At 39.2% G+C, this 20,653-nt stretch overlaps 2 protein-coding genes across 2 annotated transcripts; both read right to left on the reverse strand.

Moving 5' to 3' along the window:
* Positions 1–3,531: 3,531 nt before the first annotated feature.
* On the reverse strand, positions 3,532–4,486 carry LOC112203754. The gene is made up of 2 exons (XM_024344676.1): positions 3,682–4,486; positions 3,532–3,545 (listed from the first exon to the last, which is right to left on the reverse strand). The coding sequence occupies exons 1-2, from the start codon at positions 4,484–4,486 to the stop codon at positions 3,532–3,534; spliced, it is 819 nt and encodes a 272-aa protein (XP_024200444.1).
* Positions 4,487–6,796: 2,310 nt separating this feature from the next.
* Positions 6,797–9,201, reverse strand: LOC112203755. Its single transcript, XM_024344677.2, has 7 exons — positions 8,993–9,201; positions 8,830–8,888; positions 8,583–8,686; positions 7,790–7,857; positions 7,303–7,391; positions 7,110–7,197; positions 6,797–6,892 (listed from the first exon to the last, which is right to left on the reverse strand). The coding sequence occupies exons 1-7, from the start codon at positions 9,062–9,064 to the stop codon at positions 6,797–6,799; spliced, it is 576 nt and encodes a 191-aa protein (XP_024200445.1). The 5' UTR covers positions 9,065–9,201.
* Between the last annotated feature and the right edge of the window lie 11,452 nt (positions 9,202–20,653).

Raw genomic sequence — 20,653 nt, forward strand, 5'->3', positions numbered from 1 at the left:
TCATATAACAACTAGCGTTACTGGTACTCCCGGGTATCTTGACCCTGAGTAAGTAGTACTTCTAGATTAATTTTAGTTTACTGATCATCATTAGTTTTCAAATCTTTATTTTTCAAACTTAAATCCAACGTTGTAATTTTGCGAAATCATTGTGATTCGAGTTGCATGGTTTGGCTTTGCTGCAGGTACTACCTAACAAGCAGGTTAAATGAGAAAAGTGATGTTTATAGCTTTGGGATTGTGCTGTTGGAAATTATCACAAACCGACCTGTTATATCAGGAACTATAGAGAGAATTCACATTAGTCAATGGGTTGCTTCCATGCTTGCGCAAGGAGACATTTACAGTATTGTTGATCCAAGAGTAGAGAGAATTCGTAGCTACCTTTATTATAGATTTGGTAAGAAGTTTTTGCTTACCTTTAAAATAGAATCAATTATGATGTTATAGGTATGATTTGTCCTAGAATTTGATTAGACATTTTTATTTCACATTTACATGCCTTATTTATAGGTAAGATTTCACAAGTTTTAAAAAAAATCAAGTTTCTCTATATCTCTATATCAAAGGTTCCATCATTGTCTCACATTTTCTCTTTCAAACATTTTATCTTTTAATTAGGTATAAGTTCTATATATACATATTTGTACCTTTTGATTTATATTCTATGTGTTTTTTTTCCTACTTCGTATGTCTAGATAGATTAAATCTCTACGATACAACTTTAAATACCTACTATCTAGATACAAATGAAGCAATAATGTTTGAATTTTTGTTCTAATGTTTTTCATCCTATAATGTAGGTATATAAGTATTAGACCTACATCTTAGGTATATTGAGTTTATATGAATGCATTTAGTCTTCTTTGTCTAAAAATTATTTATTGATGAATTGTCAATTTTGGAATTTGAATTTAAAATTTAAAATTGAGCTAAAATTGTGATCTAATTAGTGAATTTGAAATTATATACCTTATTTGGTTCTAAGGGCAAATTGGACTATTAAAAAAAGCAATGGACCGCAATTAACAAGAAAATATGCGCGGACTAAATCTAATTTTTATATAACAAAAAGGACTTGAATCGAATTAACTCTTAATATTTTTAGGCTAGTTTACATTTGTTTTAGAATTCTTTTATTTTAGGTTTTTAGTTTTCTTTTAAATTTGGATTTTTTAGGATTTCTTGTTAGATTATGATTTTAGGTCTTGGATGCCTATATAAGCACCATCATGTTTTGTATTAGAATCAGTTTATCATATCAAATTAATAAAAATTAGAGATTTTTCTCTCTCTCTTTGGTGGATTCCAGAATTATGTCCGTTAGGGTTTATTCCTTGTAAACATCGTTACTTCCGACTGCGTCAACGTATAACAACAAGTCTTTACAAACCCAAATGAAATGAAACATGAATGTGAACGCTCACTAGAGCATAATACAACCAGCAGTAATAACAAAAATAGGTTACGAACCTAAACTGCTGCAACTACACCTCGAACTCAGCCCTGATGATTCTAACCTGCAGGAGTAACTGCTACACCATGGAATAGTGCACCAGGATTGCAAACAACAAATCCGGTAAGCTTGTGAAGCTCGTATGAGTAAACTCAAATAACTACAATTGTACTCACAAATAAACTAGATAAAACAGTAATCCCTGCATAGAAAATTAGTTCAGGAGATCACCCAAAAGCACTCAATCCAAAGTCATAGTAATCCCTGCGTGTATTTTAGTTCAGGAGATTACAATTAAATCAAACAATAGAATTCATGGAAATCCAAATCTCACATAAACACTAAAGAAAGAACCCCAGAAACCTTCCCTGAACTACGACATACTAGAGCTCTAACTGTATCGTAACCTGCCACCTTGGCCAAGGTGCAAGCATCCGATATCTTTACACCCAGGTTTACCACTGTAACCTTCGAACGTCAGACCACTTGGCCCTTAGAAAAAAAAACCCCAGATTATCATTGTAACCTTCGGACTTCAGACCACTTGGCCCTCAAAATAAGATATTTAAGGAAATCTCACACGACTCACAAATATCACATCACAACTTCAAATCACTCTTTCAACAATATAATCATCAAATATATACATATCACAATGCCACACCATCCAAATATATATATTCCATGTAACTATATATATACATAGTCATTCACACATGAATAACCACTAATACCAACTATAGTTCATACGTATTAAAACCAAGAAATTCATTTTTTTTACCTGTGAACCGTAGCCTTATGAACCGAAGTCGATCGAGTTCATATTATTTCAAACAAATCTTTATTTTCGAAAAAGATTTACAATTATCAATCAATTCCGACAATTAAATAACTCGGTTCGTAAATGAACCACGTGAGATTTACTCACCTCTAATCTAGTTGCGTCTTCTATACAATTCAAAATCACAATCGCAACCGTCCGCCCAAACAAAACCGTCAATCACCTGGAGCTAAGTGAGATTCAGTCTAGATCGTCCTAGATCAAGCTTGGAAGTTGAATTAATCTCGGCCCCCTTATCAGATTCCAGATTCGTTGTGGACCGTCGATATATTCAAACCTTGATCTTTTGCTCCACTCTCCAAATCGTGATGCAAGGCCTATATGGGGATGATCAAGAGGATGAGGAGATTCTAAAACCGGGAAGAAGTAGGCCGGGAAGTCACCGGATACCGGAAAACCAGTCGGATCCCGATCGTGCTACTGAAGGTGGTTTCGATCTCCTTCTGGGGTGCTCGGTCGGTGAAGCTGACACCAGGGATCGACGGAGGGAAGCAAGACTCGTCGATCTGGGCCTGGTCCTCGGTCGTCCGCCACCGGGAAGGGTAGTTTCCAGCTGGGTCGGGTCGAGAAAGACCAGTCAGGTCTGAGGAGAGAGAGCATAGCGTTTCTGGGGAGGAAAATGAGATTTTCGGAATTTTTGGGATTTATGAAAAAATCCAGAATTTTCTTATATTTATAGAATTTTTCCAATTTTCTATCGCTCATAACTTCTTCATGCGAATTCTGATTTTCGCGTTCCGCGTATCCACAAACTCGTATCGACACTCTCTACGATTTCTGCGAATGAAGTTTTCACAAAATCATAACGTATAAAAAGTCAAAGTTCGTAACCCCCTAAAACGTACATTTCGGATAATTAATCTTCCGAAACAATTTCGCTCTATCATTGAACCACGAAATTGTACTAACAAACACTTTATTAATTCCAGGAAATTTTGAGAAATTAATAATGAATTTTCGAGGTATTACATTCTACCCTCCTTAAAGAAATTTCGTCTCTAAATGTAAGCGTACTACCAACAATCAGGTATGGCCAACCTAAATAGTCGAATCTCCACCATTACCGAAATTGCTACAAGTCTGTAAAACTACAGTTCTATGCACAGACTACACAAGAGTCATGGATCTTGTTATCACAACAGTATTCTCATCATTTCACCAATCATGTAACTCCAACATTACAAGAATTGGAAATAAAACCTTCATTTCATCTCAAGCAAACCTAGAGCATGCATCACACAATAACACCTACTCAACCATAGGAAGTCACACGCAAAAGTCTAACTGTAAACATCATGCAAAACCCAACCCAACACTACATTTAGGAAGAAGCACTCATCATCACACATCACTCAAGCGAGCTAAACAAAATTTGTTAGAGTACCTTCTGCCCCAGCACCTCGCTGACCGATAGCGAACACTCTAGCCTGACCAGGTGGCAACAGTCTCTGCTGGTTCCCCTGCCCGTCATTCTGAGGCCGGGTACACTCTTTGGCGAAATGCCCTGCCTGTCCACATCTAAAGCATGCCATGTTCCTCAGCTTCATGCACGCTCCTAAAGCATGGCCCATCTCGCCACAGTTGTAACATCTCAGAGATGCGGCAGGTGCTACATGCCTGATCGGTACAGCCCTAACAGGTGCAGTTGCCACTCTAGCTAGAGCCTGATGATGAGTCCGCTGTCTCTTCCGGGACCCACCCCGACTGTCCATCTCATCACTGCTCCAGGCAACTGCCTTCCCCTTTCCATGGGAATCTCTTGAAGCCAAGGTCTCACTCTCATGCATTTTGGCCACCTGCTCACGGGCCATAGCACTAGAGAAGATGAGTGCCTTCGTAGGCAGCATAAGGGGGTACACAATCTGCCTGATCTCATGCTTCAGTCCCCACAGAAACTTCTTGGCCAGGTCCTCTGCGTCTATCTGTGGGACGAACTGATACAACTGGGAGAACCGTGCCTCATAGTCTCTGACGCTTATATTCCCCTGAACTATAGCAATGAACTCGAGCTCTAACTGCTCCCTCACTGCAGGCGGAAAGTAATGGTACCGGAAGAGCACCACAAAACCCTCCCATGTCAAGGTGGACACATCCATAGCCCTCTGTGTACCGATCCACCACACTCGTGCCTCACCCTGAAGAAAATGCGCAGCTATCTTCCTCTTCTCGATCTCAGTGCAGATGACCATCTAGAAGTACGCCTCCATATTCTCAATCCAGTCATCGGCCAACATGTGGTCCGTACCTCCCTTAAATGGGGTCGCTCCCAACTTAGAAACCTCCTTAGCCAAACTAGCTTAGCGAATGGCCTCGCCTACATCAACGACAGGTGGAACAGGCACCACGTATGGTACCTCCACCTCCTCCTCATAGAACTCCTCTACAGGAGGGACCCTGCCTCTACCCCTAGCTCTACCCCCTCCTCAGGGCCTACCTTGGCCTCTAGCTCTGCCTCTCGGAGGATCCATCGCCTGAGAAGCATAGCAACACTTGGTTAGTACTTGTATAAAACTTAAACACGAGTATAAGTTGAATACAAGACCAGGTAGACCAAGACACTACATAAGGAGGGCACACAAAGCTTCTAAGATAACCTAACGTTCAATACGACACTTAACACTCTCACATACCCAATGACAATATCAATACCGAAGAGTATATGATGGAGATCCGCTGCAGATGAGCCATCACTCGAGTAGTATTGATTATCACTAAATATGTACCCTACGCTCTGATACCAAACTGACACTGCTAGCAAAATATCAATTACCCACATATTTAAATCTGTGTCAAATAAGACTATTTCACACGGATTTCAGTGTATAAAGGGCTTTACCTATGGTGCAACCATGGATTGTTTTTCGGTTGCCTTCGGAGGAGGCGCTAATGCTCTATTCACACGGTTTTAGGAATTGTTCTCTCAAAAATTGCCTCGACCACGTGTCACCTAGCCGAGGGCTTCTTTGGCTTATACGTGTCCTTCTAGAGTGGTGACGTGTGCATGGGCGTGCCAACTAGTGGCCGGTAGGCCAAACGAGGTTTTGTTCTAGATTGTAGATCTTGCGCCTATCTAACTTCTTATCAGTTGATTATGGGCCGAGGAAGGATCACTACTAGAATTCTGTTCATTTACATCAGTCCAGAACCGATGTAAAACTAAATTCTGACCGATGTCTTTGTGGCTGATGTAAAAGATATAGACATCAGTATAAGCGCGTTTTTAACTGATGTCTCAAACAACAACCAACATCGATTCTTAAAAACAAATCGATGTATAATCATCATAATCATCATAATATTATATGTTAACTTTATTTAATTCTTCAAATTTTCACATTTTATGCTTTATAAAGTATATCTCGAACAATACCTAAGTGAACATTTAAATCGATTACAATTTCAGAATTGATGTCTAATACACTCGTAGACATCAGTCTCCAAAAAATTTTGTTTGTTCGTGTCCATTTTTCCGTGCGTCTTGCCGCTTTATTCTCCTAATAACGATGTATGTACCTTTAGGCAACATCAGTTAATCTATTAAGAGTGATGTTTTATGTTACTAGGAACATCGCTTTTCGTTTGTTGAAATGATGTCTAGTAGTTTTGTAGACATCATTTTTGGGTGACATTTCGATATGTTCATAATCATGAGACATCAGTCCAGTTTTAGGTATTGATTTATAATCTTTGAATTGACATCGTTTTCTTTGACATTAGTGTTTTGTTGCCCATTTATATACATTAGTTCATATATATAAGAATGATGTGCAAATAATCATCTAGCTAGTGGTGGTTGGAAAAGATCTAGAAATACATTTCTCATCATCCAAAAATTGGGGCTTTCCATTAATTTTCTCATCTTCATTCATGATTCTACATAATTCACAAAATAAAACCCCAAAACCTACAAAGGCTAGCCCATAAACATAATAGCAACCAACTATATCAGTTCTACATATATACACCAAACTTTCCTTCAAAGAAAAAACTAGCTAGCCTTACTCAAAAATTTCTTCGTAGCCACAAGTCCTACACCCAACTCTGTATATAATCAGCCACTTCAATGCGCACCTCGTCAATTTGAGCTTGGCTATATGATTTGCGCGTCTTTACCGCCCACTAGAAATGTATTAAAGAACATAAGTCACAATGGGGCTAAACAAGCTAATATTAATTAAACCAAAATGTTCTTCATAATAATGCATATGCCACTAAACTATCAAAGGAAAGCTAATAAGCACGACAATATAGCTAATTAGCAAATATACCCCCAGTTCAAAGTTTCAACTTCTCAGCCACAAGCAAGTTCCAAATGATTCAAAGGCTCACTAACATTAATAATCAAATTCTCAGCAATCTATATAATTTCCTAACTCGACAAAGCATTACCAGCTATATATTCAATCCAAAATGCATGAACATCACCTACAAATTCTTATTTTCATACTCCTAGATGCAGGTAACCATCAATATTTCCAAAGGTAACGAGTATATAGTACCTACCGAGAAGATGTTGCATTAGCCTCCGTGCTTTCAGTTTTCCGTCTGCTGTTCCCCACGTTTAAGAGTTCAAGGATCTTATCAGCTGACTGAACCTGAATTAGTGGCACATGTCATAAAGGATCAGCGAAAATTCTGCCCATAGTACAGACATAGTTGCCCTTGAATTAACACATACTGTTGCTTACTGTAATATAAAAACCAAATTATTTTAAGAAAAACATTTGATATATAAGGCAGAATGGCAGATTGACAACACTTGTGGAAAGTTAAATGGGATGCAACTAAGTGGCCAAGTGTGGACCTTTATACACCTGAGGCCAGCAACAATGATTCCTTGCTCTGGATCCTCTCTGAGTTACAAATGGCCGGATGACTTTTCAAGCAAATCATAGATAACCTATATTTGATGAAATTAGAATATTTAAACATTTTTCTACGAGAATAGAGGTAAAGCATACGCATAAAGATGAAAATTAAACACAAGAATACATGTTCTTAGTACCTTCCGGTAGAACCATACGCAAACACAGTTGCATTGAGACCATGAACAACCCCAGAGATCACGGACGATATGCATTTTGTGTAGACATCCTGTATACATATATAAAACACAGTCAGACGAATAACTCCAATCACAGCTACTAGAAATCAACAACTACATCTTCTGTGGTTTACGCTAAATTTCAAGAATCAATTTACCAAATTAGTATAGTCAGGATCGAATGCATGATCAAAGCAATACTTCTTCTCCTTGGTTCGATTATGTATCCTCTCCAGAATTGATAACGTTAGGCCATGCAAGCTGTACAGTCATGTAAACTAATTGCAAAAGTTCTTTCTACTGAGTCAAAAGTTGAAAGGAAAAGATTAAAACTTGCCTGAAGCACAACAGAATTGATAACGTCTGCATATCTGACAGCTAAGTTCCATGAAATTAAACAATATCACCAAATACACACACACACACACACACACACATATAAACAAACCTTTGCTTGAGAAAGCTCATATATTTCCAGGAATAGCTGCTTTGGAAGCTCTTCTAACGATTGCACCTCTGCTACCATGTTATATATATATATATATATATATATATATATATATATATATAGAGAGAGAGAGAGAGAGAGAGAGAGAGAGAGAGTATCAGGGAGATAAACTGAATAAAACAACTATGGAAATTCATTATATAGAAATGAAATAATGATGATCCTCTGAAAACTTAATAATACAACAACATATTTTGATTGTTTTAGATGCATGCAAGTAACTTGGCTATAAAAGTATAAAAATTAGAAACGATCAAATTCTACAAGAAAAATATGCAGTACGTATTCTATTCTAAGGAAAAACATAAAGATACCAACCTTGCTCCTTTTGATCCGCTTGCATAGATCGCACAACAGTGCCAATAATTCTTTTAAAGAAAATTCTAGCCTTTAATTTTTGCAACATATAAATTTAATAAGGCAAAACCAGGACTTGGGTTTATAAACAATGCTAGTGACTAGAAAGTTATAGCATATACTAGTAGAAATTGAACCAAGGGGCACAAGTACTAGAACTATTGAACCAGAGGATAAAACATCCAGTCATAAACAAACAGTCCAATTAGTCTATCATTCGTGGTGCCTGAATACAAATCCTGACCAGAAGTGAATGCCAGAAAAAAAAAACGATCGGAGTATCTAAAATTTTTTTCTATAAATTCATTACCATAATTTGTAAAACACAAGAACAGAAACTGAATAGCTAAAAATGAGTATCATACAACTAACATACCAATCTTCTCTGCTTGCCGCCACCATTTGACGCAAGTAGTCCGTCCACATGAGGATGATGATATGATCATTTCTGTCTCATTGTTTTGTATCTCACCTTTGTTTCTGTAGTTAATCAATGAATGATACATGAGCTACTTTAAAGCCAAATACCAACACTAAAGATTGAAACAAATTGGGAGGTGGCTAATAAACCCTCTGTCTATACAACACATGGATGAGATAAATAGATAAATTAAGTCTTTTGCCTTTTTTGCTTATGGTTGTCACTGCCATCTTTTCTTTCCCGTCTTCCTTTCTTGGGTCCCTGGCATTAGATTATAACAAATCAATTAGCAACTTCTGGTCTCTGCCTACCAACATGAAGTATAATCATGAAGAAATAAGTCCAAAAAGGAAGCTAAAGTATACCTGAGCACTGAGTGACTTAAGGGGGTCCTTATCTTTCTTGAATCCACGGCGACCAGGGTTGTTGTTACCCATTGCAGCTCTTGCAAGCTTAACTTTCTAGTTGGCTTCTTTAGTTGTTGCTTCATTTTTTTATTCTAATCTGGTGCTCTTTGAAGTGTAGGACTGAATGCATTACAAGAAATCCAAAGTGGCACAACATGATAAGAACCAAACATATGTTAGTGTGAGTCATCGTTTCCCTATTAGGAATGGACTATAAGGGAATATATTATTGTAACTACTTACCTTGTATATGTTGTGTAGTACAGTAGTACACAATAGTAGTAGTACGATTGTAATCTGTTTATATACACCACAGAATGGGTGTAATCTAATATTAGAAAATTCATTCTCTATATCTCGTCTTATTTGACTTGGTATCAGAGCAAAGATCCGAGAGGACTTTGTCTCTTATTTTCTACTTCCTAATTTCCTTGGTCGGGGAATTAATCCCATTGTTAGGGTTATTGTTTCTCCCATCGTTGTCTCTCATCCAAGAACGACTATATTGTCTTCTTCTTGGACTTCAACATCATCAGACCAGCCACCTTCCATCGATTCAACATCATCAGACCGGCTTCGTCTCCAGAACTAGACCGCCGTCGTATTCGTTGGTCAGATCCAGTCACCTTCTTCCTGCAACAGATCCGGCATCAGACCAGATTCATCGAGTCTAGTCGGCTTCGTCTTCAACCCGAAACCGCCGCCGTCATCTCTCATCAACCCAGATCGGCATCTTTCCCATCAAGTCCAGTCGGCTCCGTCTTCAGCCCGAAATCGCCGCTGTCACCCCTACCTAGATCGGCATCTCTCTTGGTTACCAGCCCAGAATCATCCATCTTCCTCGATTTCCAGATCGGCATCAACGCTTTCTGTCCAGATCAGCGCCTGCCACCAATCTCGACCCGATCTTCTACGACCCGGCCCGAGTTACAAGGTGACCCGTGCAACCAGTTGAACCCGGGTCAACCCGTGCAACAAGTCAACCCGACCCGACCCGTGTACAACAGATAAAAAAAATATAAAAAAAAATATAAAAAAAAAAGGTTATGCACGTTCTATCCTTATTCTTTTTAAGAATCTGTCTTTTTTCCACTGCATATTTTGTGTGATTCTGCTGCTGTATTGTTGTGATGGGTGGTGATCAAAGTGAAGGTCAGGGTTCTAAGACCAATGAGGTTCAGAAAGTTGAGGTCTCTGTTAAGAGCTCAAAAGGTGGTTCTTTTGGTGGTACCAAACTCACTGGTACCAATTTCCGAACATGGAAGAAGATTATGTCTGTTTATCTTCGCGGGATACACAAGATGGGACATGTGACAAGAACAATCAAGGTTCCTAGTGAAGATGACATAGAGGCCTATGCTAAGTGGGAAGATGATGATGGGTTAGTAATGTCTATTTTATTTAGAGCCATGAGTGATGATGTGCTACAGATGGTAGGGGAATGTGAAACTGCTGAGGCAATATGGAAGACATTGGGAGATCTATATAAAAATGAGTCTGATTTTATACAGGTTCATGAACTGATGTGCAAAGCTGCAGGAATGCAACAGAATGGGCAACCAGTGTCAGTGTTTTTCACCAAGCTAAAGAATGTATGGGCTGAAATTGATCAGAAGCGTCCTTGCAAGATCAAGAATCAGGAAGATCTTGTGTGGTACCAGAAGGAGAAGGAGCTAGAAAGGGTTCATGTCTTCCTGAGAGGGCTTGATGAGAAGCATAGCAGTGCCAAGGGAGAATTGGTCAGAATGACAGACCCTCCTAGTTTGAACACAGCTTTTACTTACATCCGCAAGGATGAGTCTCAGCAGGAAAGTGTCAAACATGCACAGGTCGAAGTATCTAGCCTAGCCATTCAGGCCAAGTCACCTGCACCTTTCCTTCAGCAACAGAGTTCAGCCCCACTTCATCAGCAAGGTTTTCCCCAAGGCTTCTCCAACCGTCCTCGTCCTCAATGCTCTTATTGCAACGATCTTGGGCATGTTCGGGAGACTTGTTGGAAGTTGAACCCACACCTTAAACCTAAAAAGCAAGGTTATCGCCTTAAGGGGAAAGCAGCTGCAGTTCACTTGGTCCAAGAACCGGATTTCTATGGAATGGCTGGCCAAGATCATCATACAGCAGGTGGAGCTACCCCTACAGCCTCTATAGCAGGTCGAGGTAAAATTGGTTTGGCTTTACAGATTTCTAACTTTGTTGGTTCTGATACATGGATTATTGATTCTGGTGCCTCCGATCATATGACTTATGACAACTCATATTTTACTGAATTGTCTTCCCCATCAGTGTCCTATGTAACCAATGCCAATGGTGAGGCTTTTCCTGTGTTAGGGTCAGGGTCAGTGCGTATTACTCCCACTTTAGAACTTCATAATGTGTTATATGTGCCTGACTCATCTCATCACTTGATATCTGTCCCACAATTGAACACTGAGTCTAAATGCTCTGTAACCTTTTATCCTATGTATGTGATTTTTCAGGATCTTCTCACCAGGGAGATAGTCGGTCGGGGGTATCTGAGGGGCAGGTTGTTCCATCTGGATCAGACATACGCAGGAGAGAAACCAGGAGCCCAGTCCCGAGCCACTTTGACTTCGACTTCTGATAAGCTAAGTGAGATTTGGTTGTGGCATCGCCGTTTAGGGCATCCATCTTTTAGTCTTATGAAGAAAACCATGCCTACTCTGTTTATTGGTGTGGATGAGTCAGTTTTACATTGTGAAACATGTGTTTTGGCCAAGAGTCATCGTGCTACTTATTCTCCTAGTATTTCTAATAAAAGTGTTATTCCTTTTGAGTTGATTCATTCTGATGTTTGGGGACCTTCTAGAGAGCCTACTGTATCGGGTATGCGATATTTTGTGTTGTTTATTGATGATTGTACAAGATTGTCATGGGTTGCTCTTCTTAAAACCAAAGATGAAGTCTTCCCCGCTTTTCAAACCTTTCGTAATCTTGTTCAGACACAATATCATAGCACCATTAAAGTCCTTCGTTCTGACAATGGGGGGAGTATGTTAATCATGTGTTCCAAGAGTTTTTTAAAATCCATGGGATTGTTCACCAAACCACGTGTCCACAAACACCAGAACAGAATGGAGTGTCCGAACGGAAAAACCGTCATTTACTTGATATGGCTCGTGCCCTTCTTTTTAGTGCTCATATGCCTAAGTATCTTTGGGGCGATGCTATACATGTTTCCTCTCATCTTATCAATCGTCTTCCATCCAGTGTCCTTCAGGGAAAAATTCCATTTGAGGTTCTCGCCTCCCATGTCTCCTTACCATCCTTTCACAATCTTCCAGCTCGTGTTTTTGGTTGTGTTGCCTTTGTCCATGTACCTAAAAATCAGAGGTCTAAGTTGGATGCCCGGGCCCTTAAGTGTGTGTTTGTTGGCTACGGAGGTCATCAGAAGGGGTACAAGTGCTATCATCCATCCACCAGAAAGTATTATGTCACTATGGATGTTAATTTCTTTGAAGACATGAGCTATTTCTCCTCTTCAGCTACAGCTCTTCAGGGGGAGAATTCATATTTTGAAGAGCTATATCATGGAGAGGGGGAAGAGTTAGAGGAAGAAGGAACAGCCACACAGCCAGGAGGGGTTTTGACGGATCCGATTGAAACTGTTAGCTCGCCGCCTCCAACAGCAGAAGCACCAGTTCCCATCACTCAAAATGAGGTTGGAGACACAACTGCCCCTCCTGCCATCGCTTCTACCCCTGACCCACAGCTTCCTGGTACTGAAGATCATCCATTTGAGGTATGTCCATCCACTGATACTAGTAGTAGTGAGTCTAATGTTGAGTCTAATGTTGAGCAATATGTGTTACCACATAGGACCACTCGAGGTCATTCAGCCAAAAGATATGAACCTACTCTTACTGCCAAATCAACATATCCAGTAGCCAACTATATGTCCACTAGGAGGTTGTCTAAGTCATATGAATCATTTGTGAACTAAATATTTGCTGTATCAGTACCTAACAAAGTGCAGGATGCATTGGGGGATCCAAAGTGGAGGAAGGCTATGGATGAAGAGATGGAGGCGTTGCAGAAGAACAGTACTTGGCAACTTGTGCCTCCACCACAAGGCAAGAAGGCTGTAGGCTGTCGTTGGGTGTTTACCGTGAAGCATAATGCAGATGGATCAGTGAATCGATACAAAGCACGTCTTGTAGCAAAGGGATTTACTCAGACGTATGGTATAGACTATGATGAAACTTTTGCTCATGTTGCCAAGATGAATACTATTCGGGTTCTGCTTTCATTCGCTGCTAGTTTAAACTGGCCACTCCGACAGTTTGATGTCAAGAATGCATTTCTTCATGGAGAGTTAGCCGAGGAAGTATACATGAGCCTCCCACCAGGGTATGTAGTTGCTTCTCCTGGTGAGTTTGTATGCAAATGAGAAAGTCTCTGTATGGTCTCAAACAGTCACCTCGTGCTTGGTTTGGAAGATTTTCACAGTTCATGCGGAAGATTGGTTATAGGCAGAGCAACTCAGACCATACCTTGTTTCTCAAGCATCAACAGGGGAAGGTAACAGCTCTAATTATCTATATGGATGATATGGTAATCACTGGTAATGACACTGTTGAGATGGATAGACTGCAGAGACAGCTAGCTTCTGAGTTTGAGATGAAGGACTTGGGTGAGCTTAAGTACTTCTTAGGAATTGAGGTAGCCAGGGGGAGAGAAGGAATCTATCTGTGCCAGAGGAAGTATGTTCTTGACTTGCTGACTGAAACAGGTTTGTTAGATTGCAGACCTATTGACACTCCTATTGAGCAGAATCATGGTTTAGCTGAGTATCCAGATCAGGTACCTACTGATCGAACTCGCTATCAAAGGTTAGTTGGGCGCTTGATTTATTTGGCTCATACCAGACCAGACGTTGCGTATGCAGTGAGCGTGGTGAGTCAGTTCATGCATAATCCGAGTGAGAGTCACATGGATGCTGTTATGCGAATTCTGAAATACTTGAAGTCAGCTCCAGGTAGGGGAGTACTATTTTCTAAACATAACAACATTCTTGAGGTTTATGGCTTCACAGATGCAGATTGGGCTGGAAATATCACAGACAGGAGGTCGACATCAGGTTACTTTACCTTTGTGGGAGGTAATTTGGTTACATGGAAGAGTAAGAAACAGAAAGTTGTGGCATGTTCTAGTGCTGAGGCCGAGTATAGAGGTATGGCTCATGGAGTGTGTGAATTGTTGTGGCTGAGGAATCTGTTACGTGATCTGGGTTTCATACTCAAAAATTCCATGCAGTTGTATTGTGACAACAAGGCAGCTATTGACATATCACAGAATCCAGTACAGCATGATCGTACTAAGCATGTGGAGGTTGATCGTCACTTTATAAAGGAGAAGCTAGATGCCAAGATCATTAGCTTTCCTTTTGTTCCAACTGAAGAGCAACTTGCAGATGTACTTACCAAAGGAGTTTCCAGGAAGGCGTTTTATGACTCACTAATCAAGTTGGGCATGGTTGATGTATATGCGCCAACTTGAGGGGGAGTGTTAGTGTGAGTCATCGTTTCCCTATTAGGAATGGACTATAAGGGAATATATTATTGTAATTACTTACCTTGTATATGTTGTGTAGTACAGTAGTATACAATAGTAGTAGTACGATTATAATCTGTTTATATACACCACAGAATGGGTGTAATCTAATATTAGAAAATTCATTCTCTATATCTCGTCTTATTTGACTACATATCAATCACTACTAAATAAATTAAACCCAGGGTGCATCAAGAATGACTTCATCCACCCACCTGCACAAGTAAAACTCACTGTTTATGGTCTTGACTACACAACTCTATGGTATGAAAATTTCATTGACACACACACACACACACACAGATACATATGTATGTGTGTATACATGTATTAAACTATAGTCCCAAGAATATCCACAAAACCAAAAATAAATTTTCTGGAAAAAGGACGTGAAATTTAAGAGGGGGGAGGAGGGAGAAGAAAGTAACAGAGAAATCATCATATTTGCAATGGCAAAGAGATTCATACAGTTCTGACTCCGTCATAACAGTTTTCCCTTTAAACTTGTGAGTGGTAGCATCATTGCAAACACCAACGAGCAAATAGGTGTTAGGAAACCTGAATTCAGAATTTCGACTTATAAGCAAAATGCAAACAAGGATGCCACATGGTATCAATTTCAAACATAGACATAGCAAGCACCCCATAAGGATATAGAATATCACATACAACAGCAAATCGCAAAAACAAGAGCAAAAGTAACAAACCAAACAAAACTTAATCCCTGCTTTTTTTTCTCTCTACTCTGCTTGTAGTCCGATATAATGCCTACAAACAGTATCTTACATGTTTCACCCTCAGAACCATCCCTATAATCTTACAAAAATAGCTTCAATGTTGTTTAAAATCCAGAAATTCATATGTAATATAAAAGCAATTCTGAAGTGTGAGAAATTGATTGCGAAAGATTAAAAACACATAAGGAGCACTAGCTCCAAACCCAGCAGAGCAAAACCCATCTGCCCTAACCCAGAATCAAGAAGGAAAGAGAAAAGCAAAATGATAATCACAAGGGCTTTATGTGAATACGGAGTTAAGAGTTCAAACAGATTGAGGATAGAGAGAAGCTTACCGAGCTGGTTGGAGTCGAGCACCCACCGAGTTGAATCAAACTCTTTCATTGAAGCTGACATTATAGAATCCTCCGGTCGTTCTCTGAAGCCACTCGCGCCGAATCGCCACCGCTCTCTTGTCCCCGAGCTTCGATTCAAGAGAGTAAAACGGAACGGCGCCGTCTAGAACTGCCTGGGTGATGTCCTCGTCCTCCTCAGAGCACAACACGGGGTCGGCGTCCACGAATTTGGGTTTGGCAAGGGGAGGGCAGCAGCGGGAGTCGATGAGGACGTCTTCGTTGTCGTCTTCCCAGGCGTCGTCGATGCCGAAGAGATGAAGGACTGGACCAACTCGATGCCGAAGAAGCCGATAAGGTAGATGCAGGAGGCGATCTATTTAACAATGGCAGCGAGTTCGAGTGAGGAGAGAGGAGCTCGAGTTTGGGAGGAGACAGGAGCTCGAACTTTAGAGTTCTATTTCAGTTTTGGGGTCGGGTGCTTTTTTTTTTTTTAAGTGTGAAAATTTTAAGTTTTAGAACCCGCTTCCATTCAATTCATTAAACACTTAGCGCGTTCACGAATTTGAGGTTCCCGCAAATTTTGAAACAAAAATTTTAACATCTGTCATTTTAAGAACTGATGTTAATGATACACATTTAAATCGGTATTTTTCAAAAGCGACGTTAGCTTACTTTTTTACATCGTGTGCAAGTCTGACCGATTTAAATGATGTGATGTAAATGAACAGATTTCTAGTAGTGGATCAATCTCGGCCACGGGGTTCTCTCTGCCTTGAATGCAAGGACTTTGGCACAGATTGGCCTTAACTAGCCACAGTCTTTGTGCTGTGTAACTCGGTGATTAAGGTGAAAGTGAACTGATGATAATTCTTTTTGTGATTTTGTATAAAGTAAATGATGTAAAGTAAATAACAACAAATAAATAGCGAAAGTGCAGGTAAAGGAAGTACAAGAATGTAAAGGTGCAGCAAATAAAGTGCAGGAAGATAAAGAACGAGAATGTAAATCGCGGGAAATAAAGTGCAGGAAGATAAACTGCTTGAATGTAAAGAGCAACAAAGTAAAGTGCAGGAAAGATAAATACCGGTAAAGAAAGTGATAAGATAAACACGTAAAGATTGATAAGTGTTGTTGAATTTTTGAAACGTATTGAGATAAAATTTGAGTAATAGCGTAGAGCGTTTGGTCGAGGACCCTAACAATGAATCCTATGGTCCTTTGTATAGTGAAGCTAAACTACTGAATGAAGGAAAAGAAGCAATCTCAGCAGTATTCATGTTTGTGATATTTTTGACGTTATCAATGATTGATTCTTTCATGAGCAATCAATCAGGTCTTGTAACTGATGATTGGGCAATAACACCTCCTGATGCTCATTTAAGTTAATTGCCTCAAACTTTAGTAATGTTTCTCCTGACAATCAATCTCTTTGATATACCGTGGCTAATTAGCCGCGGTCATTCATTATTACTCGTGGGTCCACGGTCATTCATTACTCCTTGTGATTCATTTGGTCTCTCTTGATCTAATAACGGCTCTCTGCACACATTCTATTCAGTCATAAATTTGACGATAAACATTTAATGTGCCGCGGCTAATTGAGAATCAACTTTGTAAATTTTTAATGTGCCGAGGCTAATTAGCCGCAGTCATTCATTACGTCTTGTGGATCGGGCCCACCTATCTGCCACATGAGCCTTGCCAAATATTGGTTCAAACAGGAATCTATGAGAATATTTATCATGGGTCCCACTATCTTTCAACATGCATAATTAAATTTAGATCAATCCGTGTGAGTTCAAAATAATATTTTAATATTCTAATCAGTATGAAAAATCTTGCTAACTCACACATATTTCAGTGTGGGAGAGTGATGGCATTCAAAAAAAAAATTTCAAAATCAATTAATGGTGACGGTGTTCAACTCTTGCATCCACCATTCACTGCCTCACCATTAGCTCCACCACACACGCTGCCTTCTTGATCGCATCCTTCTTCGCTCTCTCTGTGCGTTCACGAAGCGTGATATCATTCTTGTCACTAGAAATCTCGGAGCATGATGCAACTAGTGCTTTATAAGCATCATCCCAACAAGATTTCAGTTATCTTTTATCAGCCTCTTCTATTCATTCAATTGCCTTTTCATTGTGGAAAGCTTTCATGGAGAATTTAACCGAACTTCACCGGACATTTGTAGAGTTTCTGGATGTTTCTAGCCAGTAGTCTTGCTAGAAGAAAAGAACCACCAATCAGACATACAAGATCTTGAGAGAGTTAGGAAGATCAACATTAAAAGAAGAGATTTGAATCGGCCCATTTGCGCTTCTTCCCTTGCCAATATCTTTTAGCTACTAAACAATCACCAATATCCAATAGTAATCTGCATTACAAATTCCAAATGCGCAATCAATTAAGTTTTTTTCTTTCGCCAAAGTGTGGTGCAATCAAAACGATTGAAGTTGTGGGAAGAGTCTTGGACCAATTGGTTTTACTCTCTTGCAGGAATCTGGAAATCAAATCAGGAAAATGGTTATCCATTTGGTGAAACTAATGATTTCTTTATTCCTTCAAGCAATCCAATTGCAACCTCCAAACTACCAGTCTTACAGCACCCATCAATCAAAGAAGTAAAAGCAAACAAATTCAGCGACACCTTAACCTTCACCATATCACCATAGACTAAATACCTAAATCCAAATCCTCCGTCTTACAAAACAGATCTATAAATGTACTATTCGGTTCAAAACTCTTCCACATCAAACCTATATACACAAACACTTCTCTCTCCTCATCTTAACCTTACAAAACCCATGTATTGAAAAATGAAAGTAACCAAATCAGATCTACACAAACACTTCAAATTGCGTTTACCTATCGCTATGTCCCTTATGGTAGTCTGCCTTGACCTAATCTTCGCAAAGAATCTCCACCGCCAAAGAAACTGCTATTGGATAATGAGATGTGGCATCGATGCTGAAGAACAATGACTATAGAAGAACAAAACATATTTCATCGAGTTGACAAGTACCTCATGAAATGGATTTTGTCAGATTTAGATAAAGAAGAGGTTGCTGAAGACTCTCTAACTATAAACAAGGTGGATCCAGATGAAGATAAATTGGCTTAAGATGATTCAGATGATGAAGAACTTGGACTTTGTGACTTCTGTTCATTTTGGATAGGGCGATGGAGTGAGAGGAGGGAGGGAAAGAGAGAGAGAGAGAGAGAGGCGATAATGATGATGGAATAAATGCAGTAGTTTAATGGATCAAATTGCGATAGAAATCTATGTGAAATGAATTTTCATTTGTTTAATGGATCGATCAAATTGCTACAGACATCCGTGTGAAATGCATTTCTAATTTTTTTACAGATGTCCGTGTGTATTTACCTTGGGAAATTACACTGAATTTCGTATGTGTATCTTTTTCTCACATAGATGTCTGTATCTTCATTTCATACAGATATATATGTAATCTCACACAGATGTCTGTTCTTCATCTCATACAGATAAGTATATAACCAGATGGAGTATGATGAATAATAGTGAAAATAGTATTCAACTCTCACAAAAGCATGAATTAACCAGATAAGTATTCTCGTAAAGGGTAAAACAAATGCATAAGTTATCATATTGACTCTAGCATATAATGCTAAACAACTGATAGAAATCATAACTTCAGTAATATTGTTGATACTTGAACATACTTGAGGAGATTCATGTCCGTAAGGTTTGGTACTGGGCTAACTAACTGATTATTAGAATTAATGTTGGAATTGGTCCTGTCATGTCCTTATTCAAAGATAGGTCCCTGTATGAAAAATCATGAGACATGAGTTACATAAAAGCAGTAATTGGTGAACCTATTATCAAATAGAAGAATAAATTCAGTGAATAACTAAGGAGTTGATCAACATCAGTTAAAATAATCTATCAATGATGACATATGTTTCAAAACAGTTAGTGCCTATGACACATATTGAGCATTGAACCTCTTAATATATGGCACTGCAATCCTGGATTGAGCAATAACTGCTGTAAAACGCAATGTGGAAATAAAAGACCTACAGATTCTCTAGCTCGAACAACAACTGGACATTGTTGGGAAAGACAGTACAACTGTAAGGTCTTAATTACTGTACTCAAAGGTCTTAATTTCTTTAGCTCAGACAACAACTGGACATTGTTGGGAAAGATGTCAATAGCCAATATATGTCTCTATACTATAAAGCCGAGCCTCAAGGTTTCACCAAATTTCAAAATGCCTATATTAGATAAAGCAAACAAAAACCGTATGAGAAATTTACATGACGGAACCGGCAAAGGGCAACCCTGAATAAGTTTTGCCCCAGAAAGATATGGATGCAAAGGTGTTTCAATAAATTATGAGTACATCGATGGCATTGGAATTTTGGTAGGAAGTCAAAATCTTTACGTAGTAGTAGTAACATGATTTGTAGTTGTTATAAAGAAACATTCAAATGAACAAACTTAACAATCAAATATGTTATGTATCATTTTCAAAATATGTATTATAAAATCTAGGGCTGGGATTTGGAACCGTAAAACCGAAGGAACCGCACCGAAAGTCTTGGTTCGATTCGGTTCTACGACATATGTATACACATTTTTTTCGGTTCGGTTCCTGGAGAAATATTCTCGGTTCGGTTCTGGTCCTTGTTTTTAAAACATCCTTGGAACCGAATTACATATGTCAGTGTATAAGTGGACATTAGTGGTGAGCTTACTCATGTGATCAGGCACACACTGATCCTTCCAAATGCAATCAGAGCCTTCCATCTTATCTCATAATATCCTATCCATTCGATCAAAACCCTAAAATGTTATCTCTTCGACTCTTCCCTCAAACTCTCACTCTCTCAGTCTCCATCCTATCCATTCGAAAGTAGAAACACAAACGGCGCTCGTCCTCGTCTCGTCTGTTGCTCGTCCTTGTCCTCGGCTCGATTGTAAT

The sequence above is a fragment of the Rosa chinensis genome, chromosome 5 (genome assembly GCF_002994745.2).
Source record: "Rosa chinensis cultivar Old Blush chromosome 5, RchiOBHm-V2, whole genome shotgun sequence".
Taxonomy (NCBI): Eukaryota; Viridiplantae; Streptophyta; class Magnoliopsida; order Rosales; family Rosaceae; genus Rosa; species Rosa chinensis.

What these genes read in the sequence shown, in the direction of transcription:
- LOC112203754 (XM_024344676.1), bottom strand. Translation starts at nt 4,486, where the DNA reads ATGGTCATCTGCACTGAGATCGAGAAGAGGAAGATAGCTGCGCATTTT.
- LOC112203755 (XM_024344677.2), bottom strand. Translation starts at nt 9,064, where the DNA reads ATGGGTAACAACAACCCTGGTCGCCGTGGATTCAAGAAAGATAAGGAC. An exon ending in TTAAGTCACTCAGTGCTCAG is followed by an intron (nt 8,889 to 8,992) that starts GTATACTTTAGC and finishes ATCTAATGCCAG; the next exon opens with GGACCCAAGAAAGGAAGACG. An exon ending in GCGGCAAGCAGAGAAGATTG is followed by an intron (nt 7,858 to 8,582) that starts GTATGTTAGTTG and finishes ACATGGTAGCAG; the next exon opens with AGGTGCAATCGTTAGAAGAG.